Source organism: Pseudonaja textilis, chromosome 7, assembly GCF_049901715.1.
Source record: "Pseudonaja textilis isolate UNSWEBS1 chromosome 7, rPseTex1.2, whole genome shotgun sequence".
Taxonomy (NCBI): domain Eukaryota; kingdom Metazoa; phylum Chordata; class Lepidosauria; order Squamata; family Elapidae; genus Pseudonaja; species Pseudonaja textilis.
In genome coordinates, this window is record NC_141996.1 from 41,681,554 (window position 1) to 41,697,301 (window position 15,748).

At 36.2% G+C, this 15,748-nt stretch overlaps 1 protein-coding gene and 1 long non-coding RNA gene across 3 annotated transcripts in view; one reads left to right on the plus strand and one right to left on the minus strand.

The window, feature by feature from the left end:
- The first annotated feature begins 270 nt into the window (after window positions 1–270).
- The window catches only part of GBE1 (1,4-alpha-glucan branching enzyme 1), a 135,068-nt gene continuing 119,590 nt past the window's right edge, over window positions 271–15,748 (plus strand). For both annotated transcript variants that reach the window (XM_026700672.2, XM_026700673.2), the window contains exon 1: window positions 271–797. In XM_026700672.2, the coding sequence (XP_026556457.1) occupies window positions 706–797 (92 nt within the window). In that variant the 5' untranslated portion in view covers window positions 271–705. The remainder of the gene's footprint in view (window positions 798–15,748) is intronic.
- LOC148125319 (uncharacterized) lies at window positions 6,289–14,815 on the minus strand. Its single transcript, XR_015744420.1, has 2 exons — window positions 14,598–14,815; window positions 6,289–6,670 (listed from the first exon to the last, which is right to left on the minus strand). It is a non-coding gene; the product is annotated as an uncharacterized LOC148125319 (long non-coding RNA).

Here is a 15,748-nt window from a genome sequence, read left to right on the forward strand (position 1 = left end):
TCTTTATACGGCTTTAACACAGCAAAGACTTTAACTACACCAATTTTCCTTAGTTATTCTCACGTTATCCAAATTGCATTCTCTGCAGTTTGCCACCCGGCTCACAATTTTCAAGACATTAAGAAAGCCACTGCCCTTTCGTGGGCAGCAGCTTCAAATCCCCGACTGCGTTTGCGCACTTCCTAGCAAATCGCACATCCCGACCGCTAACTCAGAACGCTTTCTTCAAGCCCTCTCGCAGCACTTCCGCGTTCCGGGATCTCAACACGTGACTGGTTAGAGATTCTCCCCATACAACGTTGCTTTGGTGACGCGCCTGGGCTGTTGGACATTTGACTCGTTAAATGCGTCAAAGGCTGCAGAGCGGAGCTCCGTTAGTTTCAGGCGAGGCGGCTCTTGGCGCAGCGAGAAGTCAGCGTGAGTCATACGTGGGGACTGGCTTCAGTGCTGCAGTTCTCCACGTTCCACGTGCCAATTGCCGCATCATTCCAGCGACGTCGTAGGGGGCGGGTGATTACCCGGTAGGGCCCTGTCCTGCCTTCCCTTTCTGGAGAGCATCTGTTTAGCTCCACTAGAAAAGAGGGAGGAGTGGGACACTGCCAGCCCACTTCTTTGGCTTAGCCTATCTTAATCTTGGTCCGAAGTGGGGGGCGGGGGGACGTTCCAGATGACCTCTTTTAATCAACTACCACTACTGTTGCAAAGATGGCTGTGCTAAGTTCGTTTCCGCCTGAACTGGAGCGACTGCTGGAGAAAGATCCCTACTTGACTCCTTTTGAGCAAGACTTCCAGCGCAGGTAACTTAACCACCTGGGGTCCGTTGGTGGTTCTGCTGGAGTTCTGCTCTCCATTCCCACGACCCTTTGTAACACTGCCATATCCCTTTCAGATTGTGAAACTTTTCCCTTCTTTGTCTATTGGTAGAGACAAAAGAGTAACAAACAATAGATTACTGTACTCTGAAAGTTACATAGTTGTTACATCTCTGTAGTTACATAGTAAATTCTAGCTCTATTTTATAAATTAGGAGACTACTTATTTGCAACCTAATTGTGTGCATGCTACCAGAATTGATAACGTTTTACCAATCCTTATAACAGGTTGTTGTTCCATCTGTATAATGTATGTAACTTACTGCAGTTGGCTAAATAAATGTATTTCCTTAACAAAGGGTGGACAGTTGCACATGTGCTGGAAATAGGTTGTGTTACTTGTGGAATAATGTGTTTTGACTCATGGCTCCCTGGCAATTTTAGAAGAAAACAGCACAAAACAAAACTAGTATTACAGTCTACAGTTCAATGACCAACATGGGAATATTTAATTTTTTTGGGGGGGGGGAAAGCAAGATAAGACCAAAAACATATTATCAAGGGGCATATTGGGGCACCCTGTACATACGTGTCCATTATTTACCCTTCCTTTGAGGGCAAGTAATGGTACATAAAAACCAGAAAAGGAATAACTAAACATAAACCAACAAAATTAAAGATGTGATAAATGAAAAAATGACAACAGCTTACGCTGCCTTACAAGTACTGTTCAATATCCTTCCTATACTTTTGTGCCCTTACAAATCATTGTTATTAAGATATACATTCTCTGCATCATAGCTTGCCTTTTCTTTAAATTTCCCATTTCAGGATCTTGCCAACACTACTCCAAATAGTTTTATTCTAAATTCAAACTTTTTTTCATATATTTTGCAATTTAGTCCTTATATGACCAAATCAGTTAGTATATTTTCATATAATGAAATTGGCCAAGCCCATCCTAATTTCTACTTCTTTCAACAACATCCTAACAGACCATGTGTATCTGACCTCAGTATTAGACTGCTGTGAGGATAATTTTATATTTCAAGTCACAATCTTTCATATGCCATAGAAGAATCATTAGATACTGGTTTCTATTATCAATTTTGACTTTGGTTATTCAGGGCTTGCACAGTAATACTTTTTAATAAGATAAAGTATAGATTATTGTACTTATACTACATGCACCACGCTGTCAGTAAAGATTGATGAGTTTTGGTCCCCTTTGGCTAGTATATCATAAGTACAGTTTCATATCAAATATGCTGACAGTATTATGTGCATTGTAGTCTCCTCTAGAGATGACTTTTCAAACCAACTACTCTTAGTATTCCACTATTAGGAATGTGTAGTTTGCTGACAGACTCAGAATATTATTTTGTATCATTTAATAAACTGTTTTAAGAACTCAGAGCTGTATCAATTAAATTGGCCTAAGATCTTCTAATGCTTTTGGTTCAGAAACTCAAGATCCTACTAATAAATATGAATCTTTGAGAGTTTGCTGGGTTACAACATAAAATATCAAATACATTGTGGTCACTTATTAGATATGTTAGGAAGTACAGCTAACCTTTATCTGGAGCAGGGATCACCAACCTTTTGGACCTCAGGGACCACCAAACTCATAATTTTAAATCCCGCGGACCAGAGACCCTGGGAAAAATCCCCTCCAAAGTCTGCAGGAAAATTCCCCACCCCGTTTTCCTACTGATCAATCATTCTTTATTTGGGATTGCACAATACTGTCTCCAGCTCTGTTCTTGGGGAGAGAGAGGGACTTTTGGCTTCATGCAAGGAAAGCAGCAGAAAAGCAGAACTCTTTCTTTCTCTCCCCCAAACTCCACCAGAATGGTGCAGCCTCTTGGAGCAGGACGCCTTGCAGGGTCCCAAAGACTCATTTCTGGTAGAGTTTGGGAGAGAGAAAGAAAGACTTTTGCTGCTTCTGCTACTACAGCCAAAAGCAGAAGAAGAAAGAAGTGGAAAGAAGCAGCCCGGTGTCCAGGCCAGGTGCGTGGGATGAGTGGGGCAAGTTCCCACCCTCTTCCCTTTCCCCCCTCTCCTCACTACCTCGTGTTGTTTGCTAGCAAGCAATGCAAGCCTTGTGTTCCGGTGGGCCATGTGTGGGGCACAGCCTGGATTAATTGCTTTGGGAGGTGCTTTCTCTGCGGACCACCAAAATTTTCTCATGGACCAGCAGTGGTCCCTGGGCCACTGGTTGGCAACCACTGCTTTGGTGTACAGTTCCTGAATTAAACTTCAGATACATAACTAAAAATTTAGAAAATGAAGGAAGCTGCTATTTTGATAAACATGTTAGACATACAGTACAGTATTGAATGAATCATGGATATTTCTAGTAACCCAATTTTCTGCAATTAAATCACAAGTATGTTGCTTAGATTGGGTTTGATTAATATAATTATGGCTATCTAATTTGTAAATTGATGTCGAACACGTGTGTCAAACTTGTGGCATCTTGTTGCCGTCACGTAATGTTTTTCCCTTCGTGGAGCTGGGGTGGACATGGTCTGCACATGATGCATCCTATCTGCGGGTCTCCAGTTTGACACCCCTGATGAAGGAGGAGGAGTGGCAAACCTGTGAACAGAGTTTAATGAGGGATCAATCTAGAATCCCTATCTTTTGAATTTTGTGATTGCTTATGTTGGCTTAAGAAGGTGCTAATTGTTAATTGAGAAAATTCATCTTCATAGGCTGTTTAGTAAAAAATCAGTTTAATTGGACCTTCAGGCTGTTTAGCAATATATCAATTTAATTGGGCTTTGTTGTGGACCTGCTCTTTTGCACCTGACACTTGATGTTTTTACTAACATAGTTATGGGGTTTTTTGTCTCTTAATTTCATCACGAAATCTGGAGCTAGTGCAAGGGATGAATCTTCTTAAAAATCAAGAATGGAAGGCTGCTTAGCAGTTAAGGAATAATAACTATTAAATTCTTGTTTCATGTGCTACTTTAAAACAAATTGAACCCAAGTTTATGTTCACAGTTCTTTTGGAAATTTCTTTAAACTAATATTTTCTAGAATATGATCTCTGGCTCTTTGTAAAAGATTATAGTATAGACTTTTGCCAGAGAATAAGATTATAAAAAATGGATAAATATTGATGATCATATAATATTGATCAGGGATGACAAACTCGCATCATCATGGCAGTGTCACATGATGTAGTGGGACTTTTTCCCTCTTGGCTAAACTGGGCGGGGCAGCACTGGACGCATCTGGTCCACCGGTGGCGAATTTGACACCCCTGATATAGATTGTAGATAATAGGGGACTTGGAAGTCTTAATACATGACATCATTCTGTCTAAAAATGTGCTTAGTTTCGTCTTATAAATATAGGTTTTCTATAATGTGATATGTGGTGATTATTTCCTCTGAACAAATGATGGATAAATCTATATGTAAAACTTTTTTGGTTATGTAGTTCAGAATGCAATTGAGGCAGCTTTCTCTAATTTGGCATCTAGATGTATTGGAATTTTGCATTTTTCAAAGTTTATAGCCAGTATGTAAATGGTAAATAAAATAACATGACAAAATATTCTAATTACTGGATTATTGACAGTGACAGATTGGGTTGATTTTCAGATTTAAACTTGATTCCCATTAATATCTTTAAGTAATTCCCTTTTATTTATTTTTTAAATCAAGTATTAGAAGGGATATATTTTGGAGTAGTGGAGTTATAAAAATTGCCTCTTTGAAGGAAATAGTATTGTAGGGGAATTAAGATAAAAAAGGGCCATATACTTCAAAGAACGACATTTTTCAAAGAAGATTATGTGCTAATCTTTTAGAAAAAAGATAAAAATCTTGTAACTTCTCAGAAACAAGACGTGTAATTTAAACATTTGTCTTAAATGAGAGTAACTCTAAGAATATTCTTTTTCCTTCCCTAGTGTGATCTTTTCAGACATAGTTCATTACAGTTTCCCATTGTTAATATCAAAGATATTTTAGTAGTAAATTTGGATGCTATATTTTGCGAAAGTAGGTGGCAGCATGTTTAAACCCAGTATTGAAAGAATTTGTCTTAATTTCTGTTAGCACTAGACTAAGCGAGATTCATTTATTTACAAAATATATTTGTAGCTTGCTCCTTTGGGTAGCTGAAGTTAGCAGATAATTAAAATGGTATTTTCCAGTTATTTGTCTAAGGATATCACAGAAAGAAGGAGCTGTAGCAAGAAATGCTCAAGGAGGAGATAAGAGAAATTTATCTGCAATTTTATATCTGTTCCCCATTCTCCCACTACTTAGACTGCAGGTTGTGTGGCCTTCAAGTGAACATCCTGTTTGTCAACCCTAAATCAGCTGAAGACTTCTGTTCTTGGAGAGGTTCTATTGGTTCTTTATCACTCAGAATAGTGGGCAATGCTTAGTTCTAAATTGGGAAAGATATATGAGAACACAAGACATAGTATTCATACTCTTAGGTAGATTTCATGTGGAAGGGGTCCCCAACTCCTAGTCTGTGGACTGGTACCAGTCTGTGGCATGCCAGAAACTGGTCCGCAACAACAAGTGAAGCCCCATCTGCGAGATGCAGGCATCACACGAAATCATGCCCTTTCTGGTCTGCAGAAAGAGCCTTTCTCCATAGAACCAGTGCTTGGTGCCCAAAAGGTTGAGGGCTGCTGTCATATGGTGTCTCTTTGGAGATAGGTATTCCTTAAAACAGGTCAATTCAATGGTATATAGTTTGTTTTCCAATCCTTTTTAGTATACATAAAACTGCTAGAGATTATCAGGGGATTTGTACCTGCATGCTATCAGTATACTGAAGACACCAAATTTTATTTTCTTATTACATTTTCAGGAAATGAATGAATACATGACTTTATTCAGTAATGGATAAGAGGAATAGTAAATTGAACTGAATCCAGACAGGATAGAAGTACTCCATGGGGATGAGGGGTAGAGAGGATTATTATTTCAGAGAGTGATAGTTCTGTCTATTCTGAATTGGATCATACTGTCCATGAAGGAGCAGGTATATTGTTTGTGAATGCTTCTGAACTAAAATCTGATTTCCCAGCATGAGGCAACAAGCAGGAGTCTTTCTGTGGATTAATATACAACTGACTTCCTGAAGATAATCTTAAAGTATTAATGGATATGATAACCTCCAGTCTCAATTATATTAATGGGCTGTACATGGGGAAGTTTCTTTGTTTCTAGTCTAAAATCTTTGGACTGATATCCAGCTAAGATGGTGACAGAAGAACAAAAAGACCCAGTCCATTTCAGATTGTTGGGTGTTATTCTTAAAACTCTGCATAGCTTAGGTTGAAATTGTTTGAGATAACACTGACCTCAGTATAAACCTTCATGCTTTCTGAGAACATTTGAGAACGTTCACATATAGTTTCTGAGAGGTTATTTGGTAGCAATGCAGCTTTCCATGTTATAATCTTAGTTTATTGAATACACACACTGCAGAATTAAGGAGCCTAACATTTTTATTAATCTTTAAAAAGACTACTAAATATTTTTGAATAGGGTTTTAATGTTAACTATTTCAACTATTGATTTTAAAATGTATTTAAAATGTATCTTGTAATTAAAAAGTCAAAACATGGCTTCCGGTTGGGCGCTGAGGAGCAGATCGTCACTCTGAAAGATTCCGAGTTTCGCTGGTTGGTGGATTCTAGGAGCGTGCTGGACCCCGAAGGGGTAGGCAGAAGAAAGGGGAAAGTGTGGAGGTCTTGGGGAGGTGCCGCAATCCCTGGAGACTGGAAGAAGAAACTGCCAAAAACCAACAGCAGAAGAGGGAGATCGTGACAGCCATGACGATCGGAACCAGAGACGCAGCAGCCCAGCCAACTAAAAGAAGCAAAGAGAGGGAAAAAGCAGGCTGAGCAGTGGAAAGGCTCATTTAAAGAAGATTTCCAGAATATTGGTGTATATTACGAAGGAAGATTGAAGTTCCGAACTGAACAGTGTGGAGAAGTGGTGGAACTTTTGACAGGAGCACTGACAAGAAAAATGGCAGAGGTTTATACTGACTAATGGAATCGTGAAACTCAAGGAGGCAAAGGGTGAGGCAATAACACTTGCTTTGAGAGTTGAGGAGTGAATCATAAAACTATATTGTCTGTTTATTTGAGATTTGGTGAAAGAAAGAGAAAGAAGGGAAGGTGGTTAAGTGGTATAGGGAAAACGAAAGAACAGTTAAGAGTGTAGGATTCAGAAAAGAACTTTTGACTCATTGAAAGATCGGAGGAAAGGACTGGGAAAAAGAAACTTTAATTTGACAAATATTAATAGACAATTGTGACAACAAAATAAGGAAGATCTTAAGATCTGTAAGTGGAACTGTGACTGTGGAGTAAAAGAGCAAGAAGAAAATAAATAAATAAAAAGAAGAAACGAAATGGAGAAAGTGACTGCAATTTGGTAAGAGGACATTTTGAATTAAGAGCTGTAACAAGACATTCAACAAAAAGACTATAGATCTGAGTTAAAACGTCAAAACATAAGCAGTATCATTTTTGACTTACCTGTTTTTATTATATATGGTACTGGTGGTTATTAGAAAATACATTTAGAATTGACTTCTGTTTTGAGCTTCTTCGGTGACAGACTGAAACCTCATCTCTGCGAGGCTTCAATCTGTGCTCGCCGCTGGAGCACCCCGAGCCGGCTGGTTTTGGGGCTAAGCCACCCCGTAGAGGTGGTGAAGAAGGAGGAGACTGCCTGCAGGGTTGAGGAGAGCTACATCTCTCCTCCCCAGCTGGCCATTACTCCCTTTCCCAAAGGCGGTTGTAGCGGTGGTCAGAAATGGCCACCACAAAGAAGAACTCGACCGGAAAAGAATGTGCAGGAGGTAGATAAGAGAAAGTTTTGGTTGACCAGGTCAAACAGCAAAAGCAACAAATAAGGTACCCTGGAATTGAAACTATTAAAAAAAAAACAATAACATTTTTCCCTAAGAAGATTTTTAAGCTGCAAAGGAGAGAGAAAAGATTTGTTTTTTTTCCTCCTTTTCCTATACTGACAGATAAGAGAGTTAAGCAAGAAATTGGAAAAAAATCCACTTTGACATTATTAATAGGCATTTAATGCTGAAAATAAACAGTCAAAGGGATAATAAAGGTTTCTGGATAATCAAAAGCTTTTGAAAACAGGAAAGGAGAGAAAAAGAATAAAAGGGCAGGATCTGGAAGGGAGGAGACTGCCTGGAATTAAAAAGAACTTACAGCAAAATCCCAACAAGACTTCCAAAAGATACATTTTAACTGAAATATTGCAACAAAAACCCCAGGAAGGGAAAGTGGAAAAAGAAATAAGAAGAAATAACTTGGGACTATTTGGATTACTTGATGATTTCTGGATTTGTGGTTTTTGTATTTGAATGACTAAAATCAATTGGGTGGTTGTTTAAAACTGTTCAAAATGGCTCCACTTTTAGAAGAACTGAAAATGGAACTTAAAAAGGACAAAGAAGATGCACAAGAAGGGAGAGGTTCTTTTGGCTTCGTATTTCAGTTTTTAGAAATGGAGATTTGGAATTATGAGAAACAACAAGAAATGCCTGCAGAACAAGAAGATTGGGACAAAGAAGAAGCCATCTTTAATGAACAAGTAATCTTAGATGGGGGAAATAAAGGAAAGGGGGCAAAGAGAATGGAAAGTTTAAGATAGGGAAAAACAACTCCCCCCCCCCCAAAAAGAGTGAAAAATAAGTATAAAATCAGAAAACAACAGAAGAGGGAAATCCAGAAGAGAGAATTAGAAATAGAGAGACAAGGGGGTAAAAGGGGGAGGGAGAAGATGAGAGGGAAGAAAGGAAGGAAAAGAAGTCATAAAGGGCAGAAACAAAATATAGAGAAACAGGGCCTATTTTGAGATAATGAGTGAAAATCTAATGGAAAAAGGGATTCTGCAAAGGTACATAAGATAGTATTGTTATATTAGAAACAGAAATAATTTTAGAAAATATGAAACAATGTATGATTAAAATGTTTGATAAAATAGCTATCGTAATTCAGTGGAATGCTTGTCAATAAATAAATGTAACAAAATGAATATTTAATGATTTACAAAACATAGGTGAAGAGCAATAAGGGAAAAATTAATTATGGAGATTATATGTGTCTTTAAGGAAGTATGATATTTAATTGAAAAGAAGTGTTAAAGATGTTAAGATTTTAATGATTATTAATGATAGAACTGAATTGGAATGGAATGAGGGTTTATAATTACATATATTTATAATCTTTTTTTAAAAAAGAATATAGTGTGTATTATAAGAATGTGCCAAGCAGAATTCGATTGGAAGTTATGTATTATGTATTATATTGAAGGTCATAACCTTAAGGTATATATTGAAGTTTAAATAAGAGTTGAATGGATGTAATTAAAAGATATAAAGGTGTCATACTCCAATTAGTAATTACAGGAGAAAATTTGTTTAATGAGAAAAGATAATATGAAATTGAAACAGAACAGACAAAAGTATAAATATAATGATTTGAATTGGGATGAGATAATCAAAATAAAATTGAGAAAATTAAAAGAGGGGAAAAACTATATAGAAAATGTAGAATAGTATAAGATATGGAATAGAACACAAAAAGGAGCATGAAATTGAGTTTTGTGTCTGTATAAAGAAGTTTAACCAGGGACCATGCTATTTTCAAAAAAAGATGTTTTACTTGTATTTTGTATGTGTGAAAACCCAAATAAAACTTTATTTAAAAACAAAACAAAATACGTTTAGAACAACTTTCTGAAAAACTCTACCATTAAATTATAAAATTGAATTCTCATTTAACTTTAGAAAAAAACTAATTTTCAGGTTTGCATCTCAAACTTGAAATCGGAAATCCAGTGGGGGAAAAAAGTTGAAAGTAAACCAACTCCTACTTCCTATTGGAAATAAAGAAGCAATCATCACTAGATGTGGTGTGATTTTGTTATGAAGTGAGCAGAATGAGGCATGTTTTCAACTACCATAGCAAAAGAAAAAAGTATAGCATGTTTTTACTGTAAGTTATCCTTAGAGTGGTTATCCTTAAAACTGCAGTCTCCAGCCTTTCTGGCTCCACGGACTGATGGGGGTAGCGGCTGTGATGGGATAGGATAGTTTCACGCACACAGCCTAGATCCCATGCATGTACAAATGAAGCTTTGTATGCTTGCCCACCACTTACGTGGCTTGGTTCCCAACAGGCCGTGCACGGCCCAGTCCATGGACAGGAGGTTGGGGACCCCTCTTATAAAGAAAAAAAGGTACACTATAGTCCCAAACTCATGAAATTAATTTTTACATTTTTAAAAATCTGTTTGTGTCCCAGAAGCTTCCTTCATTATGAGCTGATTTTTTTTTTGCACAGTTGTAGAAAACAGGAAATGTGATCTGTCATGTTGTAAGACCAAAAATACATGAAGTTTTAAAAATAGTTACATAAATAAACTTAGTATAAAATTTGTAAAACTTATTTGTATATATCAATACTACCTTCTGATTTCTTTCATTCTGTATCTCTTATTTAACACGAGTTGTTAGTTTGTAATAGCACATCATTCTCTGGTTTTATTATATTGTGAATTATTTGTTTCATTACAAATATCTTCCTGCCTTCAAAGAAATGATTAATCTATTGTCCCCAAATAGCCTTATGTGTGAATGATATGAATAATTTGGATCTATTGTAATCAAGTTTCAGTCCTGAGAAATTAATTGCACAGTTTTTTTTAAAGAGGGAAGAATATAGCTACGTTCATCGTCTTAGATCTCACAACAGCTTTTGAAAACATTGATCATGTTTCCTGTTGAGTTGACTAGAATAGCCAGTACTGTTCTTTAGTGTTTCAGTTCCTAATTTTAGGGCTGGCTGTGAAAATGACTTTAGATTGGCTGTGCCTATTCAGGCTTGCTAGATTTGGGAATATACAATATGCATAAATGTAAAACCCAGTGTAAACTTGTGCAATTTGTACAAATAACCACATGCTTGAATGAGTCATCACTTTCTATTTCCTCTAGATGTTATTTATCAGTGCTTAAGTGTTGTAGAGAAATATAGATTACTATATTTGGTTTACTGGACATAGGAATTATTTGTCTGTGTAGTCACCGTTAATCACACTTAACTTGATGAGCCCCTTAACAATGGAAATGCTCTTTAAAATAAATTCGTTTCATTTTAAATGTATACAGTTGAGATGAAAAGTATATGTCTATGTCAGACATAAATGATAACCAAGGCAACTGGTTCAAAAGCAAAATGAAAAATTTCATGCTTGTTATTATTTTATTATTGTTCTAATAGAGGAAATATCCTTGCAAAATGACATTACTGTATTTTCCTTTCTTAGTAATATAAAACCTAGTAAGTGTTTTCTGTGACTGACTGGTTACAACATTATAGTAATTTATCAAAAATATGCTTGCTTTCTGATTTTTCTGAAGGACAGATTTAATGAGACCGATTCTCCTTTTTGTATTTCATACTAGGGTCATTGTTGTGTAATCTGTGATATTTGCAGTGTTGTGAAATTTGCTCTGTGCTGTTTTTCTATTCTCTCCTTGGTTGGCATCGCTGTCTAAAATCTCTACCTCTTTCAATTCAATTCATTTAATCAATACTTATAAAAAAAGACACAGCTGAATAGAAGAATAAATAACCATTCTTAAAGTTAAAACAAAAGAACCTGCACAATTACCTTATGCCAAAGCTTGGAAAAACAACCATGTTTTTAAGTAGCTTTTGAAGTGTCATCATGGTGGGAACAAATCTTTATGGATATATCATTCCAGGTGACAGATATTGCAAAAGAATAATCCTGGCTCCTGTAAGATTATTGTTGGTGAGGAACTGGAATGAATATTCTTGTTTGATGGGCAGAAAAAATTGGAGGTAATTGATTCCTCAGATAGCCACAGACTATGCTGTCAAGATCTTTAAAGGTGACAACTAGTACCTTGAATTATACCCGGAAGCCAACTGGCAACCAGTGCAATATATGAAGAAGTGGGATCACATTGGCATAAAGTACAATTCCCATCACTGCATTTGGGATCAACTGTATGTTCTGAATAGGCTTCAAAGAGCAGATCCATGTGGAGCACATTACAGTAATCCAATTATGAGGAGACCAGGGCATGAGTGGCTTAACAGTCTTCCAGTCCAGAAAAAGGTGCAATTGAAATACCATATGTGCTTAAACGAAGCTTGGATCAAACCATTCAGGTTTATTTGTTTCCTAGGTTTGATTCTTTCTCTCTGAATATTTTTAATTGCTTTGTTTTGTTGCTGCATAATCTAAGCTATAAATTAATTAATTCCGTTATTTATTTATTTAATTTATATTGCCACCTATTTGCCCATGGCGACTCGAGGCAGCTTACACAATGTAAAACGATATTTAAAACAAAACAAAAAACAAAAACAAAACTGACAAAAAGAATCAAATAAATCAACAAAGTACAATAGAATGAAATCTGGGGGAAAAATGCTAGCCATCTCCCCTATAAGGTGACTCTGGGCATTAGATTTGCTTTATTTGTGCCACATACTGTACCTTAATTATCACAGTTTTGTTATTTATAAATACTAAATAGCAGTAAAATAAATTTGTATTTCAAAATATAACAAAATTATTTGTCAACCCTTTGAATAGATCAGGCCAGGAAAAAGATACAGCAAGAAATACTGGAATTCTACTTATTCTAGACTAGAGCTTAGTAACAGAATCTTGGAACTCTGACATTGTCTCTCCTTTCCTTGCTTATACAAAAGAGAATCAAGAAAGGGAAATTTTAATGTTTTTTTCAACATGCTCATTTTTCCAGGCTGTTGTTTATTTACATAATGACACTTGACTGTCTTCTTGAAGACTATCTCCATGCCTCTTCATACCCACATATATTAGTCCCCAAGAACTTCTGGAAAAGCCAAGTTTTTACCAGCTTACAGACTATGAGGACTTTTTAATGGCTAAAGTGTTGTATAAAAGGGAAATTGTCTCTGTGAATAACTACTTAGCAGGGTGCCTCCTGCTACACTTACAGTAGTTAAGGAAAGAAACCCTATAGTAGGTATTCTATGACTATTCAGGCAGAGACAATTTTGAAAATTGATCTCTTAAATACCTGGGCCATAAGCCATATGCAATTTTAAAGGCAGCAACTAGTATCTTGGAATGCACTTGGAAACAGAGAATTCTAGAACCACTGTTTACTGTTTACTATTTACTGATACTTTTTTCAGGTTGTAGTGGAGCCACCATAACACAATGCCCCTGCAGATGGCTGAGGAAAATTGTTGCAAAAGCCACAGAGAGATAAAAGAGGATAGGACTGATTATGTTTCTTCAAATCCAAGTCTTTCTATCTGTCATTTATAAGAGTGATCTATGCAGATTTCATCACGTGCTTAGGTCTGATGCCAGACATCCAGATAATCTATTTATACCAGGGCTGTTTATGCCAATTGCAATCACACTATTTTCTCCCTAACTTTTCTCTAAAAGGAAGGTTGGAGATAGAATGGTAGTTATTGATAACTGTTGGTTGCATGCCAGGCGTTTCAAGAAGTAGGCAGACCAGCACCTCTTTCAGGTCTGCTGGGATCTCATTCTATCTCAGATATTAACTTGACCCCATGTCTTCCCAATTCCCTCATTAAGTCTCTTCAACTGCCCAGTGAACAAGGGTCCAACCCACATGTTAGAACTGAGATCACAGAAAATTATCCACTTCCTTGAAGTCTTATAGACTCACAAATTCCCTGGATAATATCACTAGTCATTACTTTTGTCATCTCACTAGATTCTGTCCATCTGGCTTCTTGGACCATACAAATAGTTCAATAAATGATTAAGTACAATGCAATGCACATGTCAAATTGAAATAATTTTTGTAGTAAATGTTTATTAGCACTCAAGTATTACATAACTTATAGTTGCATGTAAAGTTCGTGGGGTTTTTTGAGCTACCATAATTTTGTTGGGCTCACTAATGGCTGTAATATATTGTATTCTGCTATATACACAAGAGCACATGCTGTTCACACAATTTAATAATTTATTGCTATATTGCATACATTTATGCATTCCAGAATTGTACTTTATCATTGTGTTTATACTGGAGGAAAAATGTCTTAATTTAAATTTTTTGCTTTATAATTTGGAATGCTGCAAGCCAGAATAATTTCTTCTCCATTACAGATATTACTCAGATAAACAAAAATAGTACTGTTTTCTTCCCATTAGCTAGCTTGTAGAAGTTCAAATGGAGAATGGATGGAATTTACTTAAATAAATTAGTTCAATTTGTGGCTTGTAGTGAAAACATGAAATATAGTTGCTTTTATTAAAATCCCATGTACAGATTCCCATGTATCTTTTCACAGCTCTGACACATTTTATTTAACCCATTATAGTTTTCATAGGATTATTCATTCCATATGATATAGATTGCTTCATAATCATATGTGAATCTCCTGATTCCCATTTGACCACTTCTGAAGAAGGCTGAACTTTTTCTGAGCCTCTGATATAAGTTTTAATTGCCCAGAAAATATTCCATTGGATGATTTGGCTTCATTCATCTCATTAAGTCATAATATATATTTTGGACAAGGATGAGTTTTCTTTATTTTAGAAACCAACTTTTTTTAAGAAAAAGAATGGCCAAAGCCAAGGCTGAAACTTTGTGGTACCATGGTGTTCTAATAACTGAATGGGAAAGAGTTCAGCAAAAATAAATATATCACTTAGTTTTAATAATTAAAATACTTACAAAATAATGATCAAAACTTGCACCTTTTTACAGAGTAAAACCTTTAGAAATACATTGATTATGATGTTCGCTTGTCCAAGCAGATCAGGAATGAGTTCTTCAGCAATCCAGCTTTAGGTATGCGTGTGCTGAGCTTGTGCACCTAAAGTCAGAGTCCTGTAAGAATTTGCTCCAGAATTTTTTGTACTCTTTCTTGGAAAAGCTGACAATGGGCACATCCATGTAAAATGGGGGCAAACTCTGTCAGTTCTTCAGATTTATATTTACTTCTGATTCTGAAGGTATTCTTTTCCAGCATAGTAAATAAATAAAAATAAAAATTGAACATGCTCCTTTTAGGACTTTTCTTAAAATGCTTGACTGATTCTTATTTTTAATCTTCCAATATTGTTATCCTGAATATGTCAATTCCTTGATCTAGATCTCTTGGCAAAATATAATACCTTTGTTATCTGGCAGTTAATCTGATGGTGATTATCAAAGCAATATGGCCTGAGCTTTTGGTGCTCTCCTAAGACTATTTTGAGATTGAAATAAAATCACTGCCCAATCAATATATAACATGAATGGCAACCATTTATCAGGTTACTTAGGTAAAACAATAATTGTGCAGTGTGGGCCAATACACATTGCACAACGCTGCTTATTATTTACCTGCGTAGGAGCAAGGTTTGAAAGGTGCCCTTTGGATTGCATTTTACGTGCTGGGCTGTATCTTCATGTAATTTATTAATGAGGCAGGGGTAAACATCTGTCTGTAGCCTTGAATTTTTCCCATAGGGCTTCTCCAGAAATAAAATCAAATGGGTTACTAATTTGCATTATCTGTCTTGCCAACTGGGCTTCCAGTAGCTTTGCCAGCTTTCATCTAATTATCCGATTTTTAATCTTGGCAGCCCCAAAGAATTGGCAACTCAAAAAAGGAGCCTCAGATAAACTTAGGGGTATCATGAGCTTATCAGGAATGTTATAAAGTGATCAAAGGGGAGGGGAATTTCCAACATTGTGTCAAGAATATGGAAAAATTGCTATGGTGATGTTGAATCTAAGAACTTTGGAGCTAGTCTGCCAAAACAGTGATAAATCTTAAATTATGTTATTAAATTGCTGCCAATAAGCCCTCTCTTTTTAAATTTCATATGAAAATTATA